General features: G+C 29.6%; 2 protein-coding genes across 4 annotated transcripts in view; one reads left to right on the top strand and one right to left on the bottom strand.

Moving 5' to 3' along the window:
- Positions 1-7,472: 7,472 nt before the first annotated feature.
- On the bottom strand, positions 7,473-9,771 carry ox (ubiquinol-cytochrome C reductase complex subunit oxen). Its single transcript, XM_087169516.1, has 2 exons — positions 9,494-9,771; positions 7,473-7,628 (listed from the first exon to the last, which is right to left on the bottom strand). Exons 1-2 carry the CDS (start codon positions 9,632-9,634, stop codon positions 7,587-7,589), a joined length of 183 nt encoding a protein of 60 aa, XP_087025642.1. The 5' UTR covers positions 9,635-9,771; the 3' UTR covers positions 7,473-7,586.
- Positions 9,772-9,806: 35 nt separating this feature from the next.
- The window catches only part of LOC107449459 (uncharacterized), a 156,492-nt gene continuing 149,070 nt past the window's right edge, over positions 9,807-17,228 (top strand). The window contains exons 1-3 of one of the 3 annotated variants that reach the window (XM_087169515.1): positions 9,807-9,940; positions 12,922-13,144; positions 14,724-14,838. In XM_087169515.1, coding sequence (XP_087025641.1) covers positions 12,954-13,144; positions 14,724-14,838 — 306 coding nt within the window. In that variant the 5' untranslated portion in view covers positions 9,807-9,940; positions 12,922-12,953. Of the gene's footprint in view, positions 10,052-12,921; positions 13,145-14,723; positions 14,839-17,228 lie in introns of all 3 variants that reach the window. The other 2 variants (XM_087169513.1, XM_087169514.1) reach the window with 2 other exon arrangements.

The raw sequence follows: 17,228 nt of genomic DNA on the forward strand, positions 1-17,228 counted from the left end.
AATTTTGAACCCAATCCTAAAGACAAGAGAACTCCTGGATCAAGTATTGGGAGAAATTTGCCTTCGTGGAGGACTTTTCAATGGAACTAACCCGCATTTGTATTACAGAGAGAGGAGAACGGCGAAAAGCTCCCACGGTTAGCCTGACGGCCAGGAGACTCTAACCCATGATCCGTCTACAACTAAGGATATTTTACGTCAGCACTGTGGTTGGTGCAAGCCGGAAGCGGATTTTATATCGACAAGCCATCATAGGAATTCGAACCCGATTCACCTCATTGGAAGGCGAACGCTCTATCCCCTGAGCCATCACAGCTCTATCATCAAGATTGTATTCATTTGCATGAATTTTATTGATGAGGGTGCTTTACGAAAGCCTTTAAACCATTTGTTTACAGCAGTTTATCCAAAACAATGTTCGCCATAAAGGTCCACATCATTACGTTCACTCTCTCGTTCTGTTTTGGACGCATTTATCTTCGCACAGCTTTGCAATCACTAAAAATGCTCTCAGATTTACTGGTTAATCGGTTGCACGTAATATGTGGGACATTCAGCTGTCCCTAATTCATAAAACACACGGGTGGCTCTGCCATCGCTACTGTACTTCTGGCGTTTCTAAGCGCGACGCCTTTTCCTTTGGTAGTAGTCCTTTACTTACCTCACACTAGAGCTGCACATTGGGCCATTTGTGATGGTCTGGGAAACATCCTTAAGATGATCAAGATCACAATTTTTTATCCTCTGCAGAGGGGATGGCTTTGGTAGCCAGTCTACCTGCCCGTGAAATCAAGTGTTTAGGATAGATCCTGGCAGGATGATCAAGTGGTCACTGATATTTGACTTCGATGATCTACTAGGACAATCGGTGAACAGATATTTGGACAAAACTTTTTTCCTCTCCTGATCCCTTGAGAATATCAATTTGGAAGTATTAAGTGGACTTCATATATTTTTGTACTTAGCGAGCATTTGGAGATATAGTATTATTAGAAAGCACAATACAGTTCCTGGCCGAATTATTCGACACACTATAAGATTCTTTGTTGTTGTTGTCGTAGTTCATTTACGTCGCACTAGAGCTGCACCATGGGCTATTGGCGACGGTCTGGGAAACATCCTTGAGGATGATCCGAAGACATGCCATCACAACTTTGAACCTCTGCGGAGGGGATGGCACCCCCACTTCGGTAGCCCGACGACCTGCGCGCGAAGTCGGGCACTTTACTGTAGAACAGTTTAACGGGGACCCATACCGCACACTCTCGGTCCCTACGCAGACTGATTCAAGTGGTCACCCACCCGCACACTGACCGCAGCCAGTGATGCTTGACTTCGGTAATCTGCTGGGAACCGTGTCTTAACGATCAGTCCACTGCGGGACAAGATTCTGTGTAAAATCTTAATTATCAGGTGATACTATACAGCTTTATTGTTTTTATGCGACTATTTGAACTTGTTTACGTTTGTGTATCTATTGGTGTTAACATTGTAATGCAATACGTTAAAAATAAATACAAATAGGAAGTATATGCAAAATCTCCCCGAATAAAAACCCATTACATGTATGTTTAAATATAAAAGTATTGCATATAAACTCGCGCAAAACGTGTCATCATCAAAACACTACAGCGTGTCTAATAATTTGGTCTAATTAATATGATATACTAATATAATACCTGATATAATAAATATTATATATTTACATAATATATCATCTAACTTATCCAATCGTCGAATATATATCATATATCGTTTAATTTAACCAATTGCTACACGAACGTAAACAAGTGCAAACCGGTTTCAGTCGCGTAAAAACAATAAAGCTGTAGAGTTATCACCAGATAATTGAGATTTTACGTAGAATCTTATAGTGCGTCGAATAATTTGGACATTGACTGTAACTTTCAAAAAATGTAGAAATAAAAAGAAAACGTCAGTGTATTTAACTACCTATCAAAATCTGTTAGTCCCGCAGTGGACTGATCGTTAAGACACGGTTCCCAGCAGATCACCGAAGTCAAGCATCACTGGCTGCGGTCAGTGTGCGGGTGGTTGACCACTTGGATCAGTCTGCGTAGGGACCGAGTGTGTGCGGTATGGGTCCTCGTTAAACTGTGCTACCGTGAAGTGCTCGACTTCGCGTGCAGGTCGTCGGGCTACCGAAGCGGGAGTGCCATCCCCTCCGCAGAGGATCAAAATTGTGATAACATGTCTTCGGATCATCCTCAAGGATGTTTCCCAGACCGTCGCCAATAGCCCATTGTGGCCGGGATAGCCTGGTCGGTAGGGCGCTGGGCCCCTATCCAAGAGGTCGTGGGTTCGATCCTCGCCAGCCGAAGACTCCCCGTGAAGTAAATTGTGACTGATGCACGTTAAATCTGTCGAGTCTCAAAGTCCTCCATGTTCCCACAACAAATCAATACCTCTGGGGGTACTGATCCAGGAGTTTCCTTGTCTTTTGGATTGGTTCAAAATTACAAGACTACGGAGTTGGATGTAAGTAGTCGTAAACCCATGAAATTGGGTCGGCTGTTCAACGACGGTTATAAAATAAAATAAAATAGCCCATTGTGCAGCTCTAGTGCGACGTAAATTAACAACAACAACAACAAAATCCGTTGATTGCCCATGAACAGCGCCACCTTTTGAGCAAAAGAAAGAACTCTCAAAATTATAAGAGTGATTACTAAACTAGTATTGTTATCAACCTCTGTGAGATGCGAAGATAGTTTTATGAAAATATTTTGTTGTTTGGATTAAAAATAACTAAGAAAGGTTCTTTATTTTTGAGGACCTGCACTTCATAAATGTCGCAGTCTAAATATGTAATGATTTTATGTGTTTCCTAATCGTATTTTTAGTTTCATTGTTTAGAATATGTATCAGTTACTTATTGTGTATAGTTCCCTTAATACGTGATCATTTGCTGTACAAATATTTATTGCCTGAATGTCTTATTCGTCATTTATTAATTATTATTTAATGTTTGTTTCATGCGTAAGATTATTATATTTGAAATAAAGAAAGTTTTACAAATATGTTTTCTTGTTATTGTGTATTAAAATTTTTTACCATACTATTCATAACATTACATAACTAGCCTATAAAGTATACGAAAGGAAAATTTATATAACAGTTACGGTTAAGGTAATTACTAAGGCCCGGATTTTGATGACATTTGCATTTTTGGACATTTTTTGTCTTTTAGAGCATTTTTTTAGATTTATAGGGCATTTTTCTTGAAATTTTGGTGCGTATTTTGCATTTTAATGCATTTTTTAAAGTTTTCTGTTAATTTTTTACAATTTTTATTATTTTTTTATCAATTTTCATTATTACACTGGCTTCCAAACAATAAAGAAAATCTATAGGATATTAACAGGTGAAGCAACATCTTTTCAAATGGAAGAAGAATTGTCAGTAAGTAAGACCGTCTTTTTCAAGTACGCACCTATAACCAAAGAATATATAACCTATAACATCAGTAGACGTTGAAAGAAGCTTTTGCAGGAATGAAAATTTACTTTCAGACAAGAGACGCTCGTTTACATTTCAAATTATCAAAAAACATTTAATAATCCAATGTAATTCTGATATTTAGTAATATGAGATGGAAGTTGTTATATCCATTAAAGTTTCTATACAAAATAAAAATATTTTGGTGTCAATACATTTTCCTTTTTTTTGTTATTTTAGGATATAAAACATATTTTTCAAACTTTAATGAGCGTAGAACAAGTATTGCATTGCTTTATATCTTTTAAATGACTCATAATAATTTTAAAGAGCAAAACATTTTTTTAATTCAATATTTTTACTTTATTTAAGGCATTTTTTGCGCAATTTTTGCATTTTTAAGGGCATTTTTTGCACTTTTTAAGGGCATTAGTTGAGATTTTTTAGGTCATCAAAATCCGGGCTCTAGTAATTACTATGGCTAGTTTTTAGGTACATGTGATAAATTATGCACAATTGCCATCAGTATTGAATTGTTATTAATAGTTGATAGCCAGTGTGATTAATTAGACAGAATTTATTGAAAATTCTAAAACTAATGTAATTTTTTATGTCTATATGCAGTGATCAGTCTGTCGTTGTAGAGATTAGTGTCGGAGTTAAAAAAAAAAAAAAGTTTACGTGAAATACGGATTTTTGCTTATGATTTAATTTAAAATATCTTTAAAAGTTGAATTTTTTTTTTGCTATATGTATCGAAACTTATTGACGAAAAAAAATTCTGAAGTCTTCAGAACTTAAACTTTAGCATCTTTCCACATTTATTTGTGGAAAGATGCTGTTTCGAGTTTTATACATTTTATCAAATCTTTATTGATTTGATAAAATGTTTAAAACTGGAAACAGCTCATGGATTGATTTTAATGCATTACAGCCAATGGCAGGAATGTGATTCTTCAGCGGATTTCCGCTTTTTTTTTGCACAAGTTAAAATATTTTATGAGGAATTTAATTTTCCTAGCTGCTTACCCTTCTGCATTTTTACTTATTTTCTCCGCTTTTACGCACAGAAAATAAGATTTTCCGTATTTTGGCGTGAAAGCAAACGAGAAAAAAAAAATAGATGTGGATTTGTGGGGAAAATATTTATTTGCTTATTCAATTAATCTTGTAAATTTTTATTTATATATGTCTAAACAAAAACAATACAAACAAGCCTTTTAGAAATTCCAAGAGTAACAGAAACGTTGTGTGTACAGAAGAAAGTATAGAATAAAAATGTATAAAAAAATTTCTAACTTAATACCTATCATATAGGCGTCTGCAGCGTCCCATAAAAATGTTTGAAATATTATGTATTTTTCTTGGGAAATTTTTTTAATTAACTTTAAATCTAATTTTAACTTATTCACATTTACCTTAAAATGCAGTGTGAGAATTTGCAAAATATGTGTAAGCAGCTTGTCTTATAAGAACACTTTTGATACATTGAACAGTATGCTAACTTGAATGTTTAGAAATTAACAGTCATATTTTCAACACAATGTTAAATATTTGCAATGGCAGAGTTCTTCCTAGGAATAAAAAAAGGCTCACTCACAGGAAACGGCACTTTTGAGTTTTAAAAGGGCACTTACTTACCACCATTAAAACTTAATAAAATATATTCTTAAAAAAAATGCTTTAAAAAAAAATTAATATATTTTCCTTTTAAATTGAGATAATTTATTTAATACTTTTAGAGACATTTACTGGGATTGAGGGAAACATTTCTATCTCAGTTTTAAAAACTGAGTTTACTGATCAAACTTTCTGTTTATGATTAACTTATATATGTAGTATGTTAATTTAAGGTGTTGATGAACTTTCTTCTAACTGGCATAAACCATTATTTTTAGTCCAACCTGCTAGAGGGACATTGAAAGAACAGATCTACACAGAAACACGGGGACATGCGGCCCATCCCGTGTTAATGTGCGTACCGAAAAAACTTTTGTACACAATAAAAAGAAAGAAAAATAAAAAAATTGCTGAAAATTTTGAATCACCCATTTGAATCATCACATTTTGATGAGCTCAATTTACGTATATTCTATTGTAAATCTGTGTTTCCCGATTGCTTTTTCCACCGTCATTGCTTCAGATTTTTGCATGGTTTTTAAAAACCCAATAATTTTAATACAATATTAAGATACGCGAATTTCGAATTGGAAAAAATCATTTTTTGTCTCTCATTATTTTTGCCAATTTCATCTCAAATCCAAATGATTTTTCCTATAAATTTTGTTCAATTAAAATATTTCACTTGAATTTGCATTAATCTTCAAAATATATATTTATTGATTTATATTTTATTCTTTCATTCTATGAATATCCCGTTTTTTTTTTAAAGTTATTTTAAGAAGATTTTTCGTACTAAATGATTTGACAAAAAATCTTTTATCCAATTTCTATATTTTCTTAATTACATCAATTTTCAATAAGAAGGGAAATTTGTTTTTTTTAAAAAAAGTTCATTTTTCAATGAATTTTAATAATTAAAAGTATTTTTAAAAATTAAAAGTATTTCATTTCCTGAAAATATTTCTGATAAATTCTAGGTTCACTGATAAAAATATTAGTGCTTATGATTATAATTTTTTTTTTAATTTGTCATTAACATGTCTAAATACATGTGTGGTCACCTTTAATATTCAACCTGCTGTGCAAGTGGCCTCTCATTTAAAAAGGCTATGCACACCCCTACGTATAATATAAACAAAATGTAAAATATTCCATGAATACAATAATAATGAGTTCTAAGTCATTTCTTTTGCAGACTCAATTTTAATCTCACCCTTTTTAGTGAAAAAGAATATCTCATTTCACTAGTGTCAGACATAAAGACCCTTTTTCATAATAAATTCTTATAATTATCAAACTATTAGGTCTCATTCAATTCACAGTTTTAAAATATGCATCAGAAACAATAAATACTGACACATGAGATAAATAAATCTAATTATTTATAAAAAGTAATGTCTGCTATTCATTTACCTGTTTTAGTTTATACTTCTTAATTTGACCTAATTGTAATGGCTGCAATGATGAGACTGCTCATTACATTACAAGTTATGATTATTTTATTCAATTCCTACAATTAGTTCACACTCTCCCTATATCTTGCTCAAATTTTCAATCGTTCGTAAAATAAGACTAAGATTAAGACATTTAAGTATTTTTTTCTCATACTATGTTTACAGAATCTTTGACATTAACAGATTTTCTATAAAGAAATTTTGTGAAAAAAAATTTCAATGAGCACATATTTTTTAGCTTAACTTATCTATTTTGATATAGGATTAAAAATTATATTTTAATTTAAAAATATAAAGATTAAATATTTATCTATTGATGAATGACTAAACAAAATCTGTTACATTTATTTTGTCATTTTAAAAATCAAGAGGGAAAAAAAGGAAATCACAATTTTAAATTAAAATTATGGATTCGTAATTGAAACTTTGTTTTAATAGATAAACTATTCTTTAAATTCTCTGTTTCATCTAGTCTTCAAATTTCAACCATGCATTTGTTTCAAAATTTTTGCTATGCATTCAAAGCTACGTATTATAATGAAAAATTGCATTAGGTAGTTAGAGCTTCTAAAATATTCTTATAATATAGTTTTAATTTAATTTTTATTAAATGTTTATAAAGTTTTTTTAGCCATGAATCAAAGTTTTTACAGTGCATTTGAATGGAAAAAAAATTCCGATTGAAATAAAAGAAATCATGAACCCTGGTTTTATATTAGAGAACATTTTTTTTATTATTTAATAAAGAGTAATTAATATAAAATCTTTTTTTGTTGACCTAAGTTGGGATTGACTTAAATTTTTTATTTATTACTTGTTATTTGTCATTTTCGGCATGCAATAATATTATTCATATGCCAAATATTTTAAGCATACCATTTAATACAATAAAAATACAAACAATACATTTCTCTGATGAGATGGGAGACAAGCAAGTTTTAACATGTTTCAACATTTATTAAATTAAATAAAAAATGAAAACAATTTTACACATCTCATTCACAGAACTACATGATTAAATTTTGCTATTTATTTCTTATATTACAATAATTATTCTTGAGCATATTTGTGCTTTATATCCTTCCATTGTTTCTGTAAAAAAGAAAAAAAGAAGATAGAATAAATCAAAAGAATAAGAAAGGAAACACATGCATGGTTAGCTGCATCCTGTTCAAAAAAAAAAAAAAAAGATAATTTGTTCTCATTGAGTTTCACAATTTATCACAACAGAGCTATTAGCTGAGAAAAACAATAAAATATTGTTTTCAAAATAAACATATTTCAGTCTGTGGACAAAATTTTATGGTTTTTCCCAGTCAGCAGCCCCATGTGTTTGTGAGCTAAGCTTAACTTTGAAATTCTAATGAGAACAAATTAGCTATTTTCTAAATCAGAATGCAACAAAATCATTTACAGCAAACTAGTTTCACAAAAATAAAATTTTCCAAAATTACTTAATATTTTTTATTGTTTTATTCAATAACCATCTTTTCTTTATTTTAAACTTTCAAATATATAAAATTGAACTTCATCACAAGCTACATAAATTTGAAAAAAATTTTTTTTTTTTTTTATCAAATTAGACACATTTTTTGAGAAATGAAATTTCATAAAAGCTGTATTTTTAAATTATCATTTCTCCTGAATTATCAACCAATTTCTTCTAAACGTTAGTTTTAATTCAATTAAAAACTTTGTAAATACATGAGGCCAACCCAAATTTTCGAAGCATTATTAACTTCGATATTGGGTGAACAAATAAGTTTCTGCTGTTCACCACAAGATGGCACTACAGGATTTGCCACATGGCTCCACCTCTTCGGAGGAAGGGAAAAAACGTCTTAGGGCTTGAAATTGAGACCACCCTTAATGCGGTGCCAAACGCAAACAGTGAATTCTACTTCAGTCACTTACTTCACCCAGTCATCTGCTATTATATCTTTCGTTACTCTAGCTCATTAAATATATTTTAAATTTAAAAGCTGCTGTTTTTAGAAGAAGAAAAATATACTTATGATAAACAAAAATTCCTAAAGCTATCTTATTCTTAATTATTGTGATCATCATAAATTGCACACAAATAATGTAAAAAAAAGCTTATTTTTTAAAGATAATATTTCACAATAGAAATAGGATAAATTATCTTGCACAATACCTGATTAAAGTAACCCTTGCTAAATAACAACCTCATTTTTCTAATATATAATGCAATAACTAATAATATGTTTCAATACACCAATGACTTTTTTTTTCTTTTATTAAATCTTTTAAAAAGTTTTTGTATAATTAAACACAACACAAATTTTTCTCAGTGAACAACAATAAAAACAGAATTTCAAAAATTTTGTTAGAAAAATATTGTCCAAAGGCAGATCAATAAAAACCAGTCACCATTCTTAATTTTTTCCCCTGCCATCAGATTTAAATTTTTCGTTATCCACCTTTACATTTCACAATAATAATTACAGAAAAAAAAGGTATAGTTCATATAAGATGTGATTGTTAAGTAAAAATATTCAAACAACAAGGTTTTAAAGATTAGAAATTAAGTCTTCACATGGGTGATTGTGAGCCCAACTCAAAAATTCTGGAAATTTCTGAAGTAAAATCATTATTGACGCATTTCAACATGAAATTCTAGATAAATTATATTCAGGATTTGCACAGTATATTTATAATATATATTTAAATGAATAATTATGTATAAGTTTACTTTTATTTCTAATCACATTTATTATTTTTTACAATTTTTCAAGGGAAAAAAAAACATGCATGAGTTTGCCGGGGGTGGCTACGAGTTAAACCCTTCAAGTTGGTCCCTTTTTGTGATTTTTTTTAAAAGTTACTCGGAGGCGATTGCCTAAAAGTTGCTAAGTTTTGGCGATCTTTTTGCCACAGAATCATGATACGAAAATCATCCCTTGTATTGATTCATATCAAAATATATTTATACTTACACCTTCATTAATTTTATCAAATACAGCATCGCAACCAACATCAACAGCACGCTCAAAGAAGAAAGCTCCAACCAATACAGTTAGTACAGTTGTTGAGGTCCGCTTAAAAAAAGTTTGGTACAGGGTAGATGCTAGACCCATTTTAAAAAGTTGAATATTTTAAGGTGATTACAAATATTCCACCTTTTGCTAACTGAGTATTTTCGCAAAACAACGAAATACAGCAACCAAACTACCTAAATCTTAGCCCAGACGACCTTTCCAAGTGAAAGTTTAAGTGTATAATGGAAATCCGATTTCTAAGTTTTGGCTTACAGCTTTCTTATTCTTTCTGTTTCTTCTATGCTCAAAATTTGTTTATTTAAAATTTAATTTGTGCGAATTGAAAAGTTGATGTTCAGATAAAAGAAATAGGTAGTTGATAGCGTTGTGAATAAATCAGCGGAGGTAAACCTTTTTTTTTTTATAATTTTGAATTCAAACGCGGTTTTTCTGCTCTTTATGTAAATTTAATTTCTCTTATTGCTATTCTTAATTTCAGGATTTACACAGTAAGCAGTATGTTAATCTTTTTTCTATATTACGTATTTCCTATGATTGTTTTATTTGTAAGTTTAAGCAAAATTCTGTATGTTATGTTGTGCTCCTAGATAGCTCTAATTTTTTTCTATGACGATTTTTCGAATCCAAAAAATCCAAATCAAAGTCGTTTATGTTCTAATTTTTCAGAGAAATTTAGTAATAATTTATAGAACGTAATTTTAACTTGTGTTATTTTGAAACATTTGAAATTTCGCTATGTTCCAAAGATATTATTTTGTAAATGTTTGATAATAATAATATGGAAAGAAAATTTTCAAATATATTGTATATTTTCAAATCGCCAAATATAAGAGGGGACCCGATTGTAAACTATTACTGAAAATATTATGTTCAGTTACATTTTATTTATTCATCATTATTTTTTTTAATATGCTTTATTTTTATTTTATAGCATTATTTTTTTAATCATGGTAAATTTACTACAGGGAAACAAGAGTGTCATTTTTCTACAAAGTTGTGTTGCTACATCAAAAAACATTGTTTTGAATTATTATCAACCTGCATTAAATCTTGAATTTTTTTGCGACTCATACCAAATCGGTCTCAAGGATTTGAAAAGGACCTAATGTATTAAGAAATAGCAAAACTAAACACATCTAGTTATGAAGATATATCTTATGTTAAAAGTTGTGTCCATTGCCATAATGTTTTGCAGTTTGATTTTTATGAAATTGATTTGCAATGTATCTTCGACAATTTTTTTTTTTTTTGGTCTCTTAGTGATTTCTTTTTCAAGCTTTAACATTAAACATATCATAACCGGTCAAACTGCAATTTAAGAACTTTTGCATCAAAAATGGGCTTATCATCTTATCGTTTTTGCATATCATGACTTTTTCTAACAATTACATGCAGTTAATATTCTATTAATAATTTTTTTTTTTGTATTTTGTTTGCTTTGAATAATACTCGTCGTATACCTATTTCTACCACAACCAGTCATTTGATTGTGGGAACAATTTATTGCTTTATAAGGTTATCGGGTCAGAAATTACAATGTAATGCCTGTTCAATGTATTGCATTAGATTAGTTGCGCGCATCTGCAAAGACTGTTGTGTAGTAAGTTCAATCAGAATAACTGGGAATTCAAATTTACATTTAAATTACAGGAAAGTACGTAAAATTTTGCATTGACATTTTTATGTAAGAAAAGTGAGAAAAATTAAATGTTTTGGTCAGTAGCTTATATTTTATTTTGATAGCTTTACTTCTCAACTGTTAGTTTTTACCCAGGAAAATGTCGAAACAATTAAGTCAGCACAAGTTCTTGGAAGAAATTATATTAATTATACGAATTATGATTCATATGATTATACAGTAGAGAACCAATTATCCGGGATGTACGGGACCATCGCTATCCCGGATATCTGAATTTCCCGGTTTTCTGGATCGACCAAAAAGTGTCGATAATCGATGTTTTATCGAACCCGAAGTACAAGGAAAAAGTGTAATGCATAAAGTAAGAGAAAAAAGAAAGGTACTCCTAACTTTAAAAAGAAAAAAAAAATGGTAGAAATATAACATTTAAAAGAATAAAAAAATTTGCAAGTTTAGACAAGAAATAAAGTTTAAAAAATACAAAATTCTCATATTTATTTTTTAAAAATAATTACAATTCCTAAATTAAATAATCTAAACAAAACCAATGATTAAATAACACAATATATTTCATACCTAATTATACGGGGGGAAACGATAAAATAGAAGGAAAATTTATTAATCTAAATAAAAACACTTGAAAATTATCGAATCGAAACGATAGTTAAAAAAAGCACTAGCATAAATATTAAAACCCGGAACAAAGCAAGATCAACGGAATTCAAAAAAAAGAAAAAAAACCTAATGATAAAATTTATGAATAAAAAGAATTAATTTATTGAGTGCGAAATTTATTGCGAAAAGAAAAAAAATCAAACGTAGTGGAATCAGAAAAACAAAACTGCAATCTGCTTCATAAAATAATCCTATGTTTAAATTAATAAACAATTCTCATTTTATTTTATTTTTTTTGTTGATAAAAACAAGATTTTTAATTACAGCAGATGTGATTCCACACCAAGAAAAACTTGCAATTGATACCGCTCTTCCAAAGAATGAGAATTTATTCAAAAGAAAACGATTTTATTTTTATTAGTCGATGTCAAATAAATATATTTTTCTCTTTTCTTTTTCTGTTCACTGATATGCATGCAATGCATTTTCCCCACCCCCCTCGTAAATCAAGCAGAAAACGAAATCAGCATGCCACACCCTTGAGTTTGATTGACGGCCTAAAGGAAAAAATAAAACATTCCTCCCTTCCCTGCCTTCAAGGTCACGGAGGAAATGACGTTTCTCTGGGTAAACGGGGAAAAAAATCTTCCCCTTCCTTACATTTTCCTCTACTCAACTTCAAGGATGAGTCCAATTTGCGCTTTTTTCGTTCTAGTTTAAAATGGCGGGAAAAATCGAGGAAAATTTTTCCCGGTTATCTGGATACCGGATAAATGGTTCTCTACTGTAATTATAAGAATTATAGAAATAATAATAATTAGAAGAAACATGTTTGCGGAAAATGTACAATGGAAACACCCATTGTATGTATATGTAAAAAATGTGTTGAGCAATGAATTAAAAATTCTTATTCCTTGTGTTTGTAATACATAAAAATTGGCAATATACATTTTTTTAAAATTAAAAGTTTATTTAGTTTATTTCCTTTTTAACAGCCATATTTCATACATTCAATTAAGAAACATTAAGTTCGGTCGTTTGACGGGCTATTATGGAAATAGGTATATTTTAAGTGTTGGTATGTGTTAATACCGTGACTTTTTGTCTTTAGATTAATGTATCAGTTTGAACTTCATCTTTCAAATGGCATTATCTAGTTATTGGGTTTCTCGGCGCCGAAAAGATTTAGCCGAACAAGCTATAGTTTCCAAAAGAGAGAAGGAAGCCGTTCATGCCAAAAAATGTCAAGAGGTTGCAAGTTTTCATCAGGACCTGGCTAGAAAATGCACTAAATACAAATATTTAGAAGAAGCTAAAGTTTTGACAACACCAAGGTATTTAAAAAACATTTTCCTTCTCAATATGCTTGAGAAAATAATAGTTTCTCTTTATGTTCATGTTATGTTATATAGTGGAGGATTCAAAAGAGGAAAAAGTTTTGAATGTATCATCAGGGGTCTATCTAAGCCGAATTCACTACCGTTTAGCGGTACCTTCACAAATTCAACTTTGGGAAATTCACGAAAAACTTTTCTTAAAATTTTATTTTTGTGTCTCGTAAGAAACGATAAATCCATATTTTTGAGTTGATTTTTTAATATAATTTTTAATTTTCAATTAATTTTCCATTTTAATATAATTTTTAATTTTAATCCTCTCAGAAAAACCTAGACAGACCCCTTATCATGTGTTCCGAGGTCACCAGATTTAATGGTGGGATGCTTGCAAAATTATGTTAATCTTGTGTGTTTTCCATAACTTTTTATTTTCTCTTTTTAGTTTTAAATATTGTAGTAAATGGTGACTAGTGCATGTTAAATCTGTTAGGTAATAAAGCCCTCCATGTTTCCAAAACAAATATTTCTGGGGGAAGGATGTGCTTGGTAAAAAATATGTTGAAAAAAAAAATAAAAAAAATAATTCATATCTTTTAATAAAACATCTCTTTTTAATTGCACAATTTGTGTGTTACATTTTTTAACTACTTCTCAATCATCTCATACAGTACACTTGGGAACCGATTATCCGGAATGATTGGGACCATCGCTATTCCGGATAACTGATTTTTCCGGTTTTCTGAATTGCTACAAAAAGCCGTTTGTTTATTGTTAAACTCAAGAAAAAAAAATTTTTTTTTGTGGAAATAATCTTAAAAAGAAGAAAAAACGATGAAGGAATACACTAGTGATTATTTCCAAAATGATGGTAAGGTAAACATCTTTTAAAAAAGGAAAAAAAATCCTAAAATCTTATAAGGAAAAAAAAAAATTTTTTTTTTAAATGGCGCGAAAGTGTATCAAATTTTGTTCCGGTTTTCTGATTTCCGGATAACGGGTTCTGTACTGTACTTCCCAAAGGGTATACTGGGGAACCCTAGGGGTCCATGCGGACATGGCAGGGCTTTCTAGAGTTGGGATAATTTTAACCAGAAATAATTACATTTATATCCAATCAATAATCAATCATTTATTGAATATTTTGCATGTTTATGTGACCTACTTCATGTAAAATATGGATTTTTTTTTAAAAAGTAGCGGAATTTATAATTTACCTAATTTTTTCTTAAATAAAACAATATATTAAATAAATTATGAAAAGAATATGCGTTTATAAAACTTTCGTAAGTATATCTTGTCGAGCTTTTTAATTCAAAATAAAATAACTAAATTCTAGAATAATGAATTATGTTTTTCTGATGACTATTCTCATCATTTATTATAATTATTTTTTAAAAATCATAATTCAGCTTATTTTATTCTTTTGCAACCTATGCAAATGAATAAAATAAGAAAATTCATATATTTCATATTTTATTCTATACTCCTATTTAATATCATCAATGTAATAAATGCTGGTTCTTTTCTTATCAAATGTTTCAGCTAATGTTAATTTATTTTTATGTGCATTGTACAGAATGCGGGAAGAATCATATGTCTTGGAAAACCAGAGAGTTGCTGCCAAAGAGAAAATAGATTCTAGGAGACAAAAATTGGCTCAACTCTTAGATGTTGAACATAAACAGTTTATGGTATGGATTTATTATTATGTCATATTTCATTATTATGATTTTATTAGTTGCTAAAGTTTATTTACTTTTTGCTATCAAAGACAAACTCATTCATACTTATCAAGTCTACAGTTTTTTAACGAAGGTTCCTTCATTTTATGTCTATCTCCTGTTTACCCGTATATTCTCAAATTTCTCCTTATTTGTTGAAGAAATTTTTTTTACAAAGTTGGCAATAAAATAACCCCTGATGGCTAAAATATTTCTCATATTCCTCAACAGATGTTCTATTGCCAGTATTGCAGTATGTTGAGTGTTTATAGTTGAAGTAATTATAAATAATGGTTTTAAAAAAATCTTTTTTAGATTAAGATTTATATACATATTTTTTACTTCTCTGAATGTAAGTGCTTTTATTATTTCCAATTTTGAATTTCTCTTTTTGACTTGCATGATTATGCATGATATATGAAAACACTTTATTTGTAGCTTAAAAAATGTTGCTAGTAAAATCTATTTTATTTTTCCAATGTTGGCATGTCTGGTTATTTAACTGTTAGAAAAATTAATGAAGAATAAATAGGAGGACATTGACCATTCATGGTTCTAAATAAAACCTACTAGATTAGGTTATCTATATAAAGCTAGGTAATGTTATATTAAGTATTAGCATTGTTCTGTTTCAAATGCAGTGTTTACCGTCAAAAATATGAATAACTTATCTGTTCAGTATGTAGCCTGACAATGACTTTATTGCATTATCTTGTTAGATTGAAGTATCATTTGAAAAAAATAGTTTTTATTAATTTTTAAAGCTATGAAATCTCATTTCCTCACTTGCAACTCTTAATACCTACAAATACAAAAAACATCTCTCACTAAAGTACATCGTGGCGACATTGTCACAGAACGATACTGAGTTCTTGCAGAAAGATTCTTCCTTTGGGAAGTAAGAAATTTAGCTTTTCTTTTCTGCAGAAATTTTCGTAAGATTTTATTTTTTCTTCAGAATTAAATTCAAAACATGCCTTTCTCGCGCATTGGAGTGGAAAAAAAATACTTATTTTTCTATTCTCATTTGAGAATAATGAAAAATAAAGAATAATGAAGTAAAAAATTTGGCTTTTGTAGAAATTATTGTTTTAATTTTTCTTGCAGTTATTATTACTGATTTACACATAGCTTTTAAAATCTGTTATTTTTAATATGATATTATTTGTTACAACAATTGAATCTCACAATGAAAACATGCCTTTAATAACCCCTTTTAAAGAGTCCATTTTGTGTGATTTCGGTGTCAATCTCTTTTTTCAGTAGTTACTACTAGGGATTTCACAATTTTTTTTAAAAATGTGATGATGAATTACAAATTGCAAAAAAGGAGGTAATTAGTGTGTCCTACAAAATGTAAGAGAAATAGAATATATTAGAATAAAAAAATATTACATATTCAGTTTAAAAAAAAAAATTATTGAAACCCATTTTTTTAGATTTATTTATTGAAGTTAACGCTTCTGTTACTTTAAATTAGTAACATGTATATTTGTAATTTTTAAGTATCTTGCAGATTGATATTAGTATTAGAGAGGTATGTAGAAGAAAGCCTGAAAATATTCTGCCACAGGGCTGAAATATCTATACTTTTTCTTGTTCAACTTTTGTCACTTTTGTAGTGTTATTTCTATATAAAATGAATTTTTCGGTATTTAAATAGGCTTTTTATTAATCAAAAGTGTTTGAAATTCATATTTTCTCACTTATAGCGATTCAGAATGTTTCATATCAATGGCATTACTTATTCGATATAAACAGTTCTGATAAAACTCAGGGTGAAGAGTGGGTCACATTTCAAACCTTTTCACCATTTTTTAAAAGTTATCACATTTTGTCTCCTTATTTAAGATTTATCACCTTTTTGAAGATTTTTAGAAACAAGCCACTTCTAACCAGTGAAGGAACAAGCCTGTTCCTTCACTGGTTGGAAGTTGTTTTTTGTAATTTTAACATAATTTTGATGTATAATATGACTAAAGATACAAGGAAATTAAATTTTTTTCTTTTATTTTCATTAACTTGGAAAAATCCCAGTAAAGGAACACTTTATCATTCATTGGTTTTTCATTGTTTGGTAATCCATTTAATAAACACCCCTTAATCTCAGTACTTGCTTATGCTATGATGCTTAAAATAAATAAAACATAACTTCAATAACCATATTTTGAGTTCTTTTTTTCATAGTGAGGAAAATAGAACTATTATATGCAATTAATTGTACTTTAAATGGATAAATACAAACACTGACCCTATAATTTTGTCATTAAAACAAGGTGCTGAACAGATTCTAACAAATTTAAAAAAATTTCCAGAGAAGACCATATGACCAGGTACACCAATGCATTGTTAGATGACTT

The sequence above is a fragment of the Parasteatoda tepidariorum genome, chromosome 8 (assembly GCF_982258835.1).
Source record: "Parasteatoda tepidariorum strain Cologne lab strain chromosome 8, Ptep-v5.0, whole genome shotgun sequence".
Taxonomy (NCBI): domain Eukaryota; kingdom Metazoa; phylum Arthropoda; class Arachnida; order Araneae; family Theridiidae; genus Parasteatoda; species Parasteatoda tepidariorum.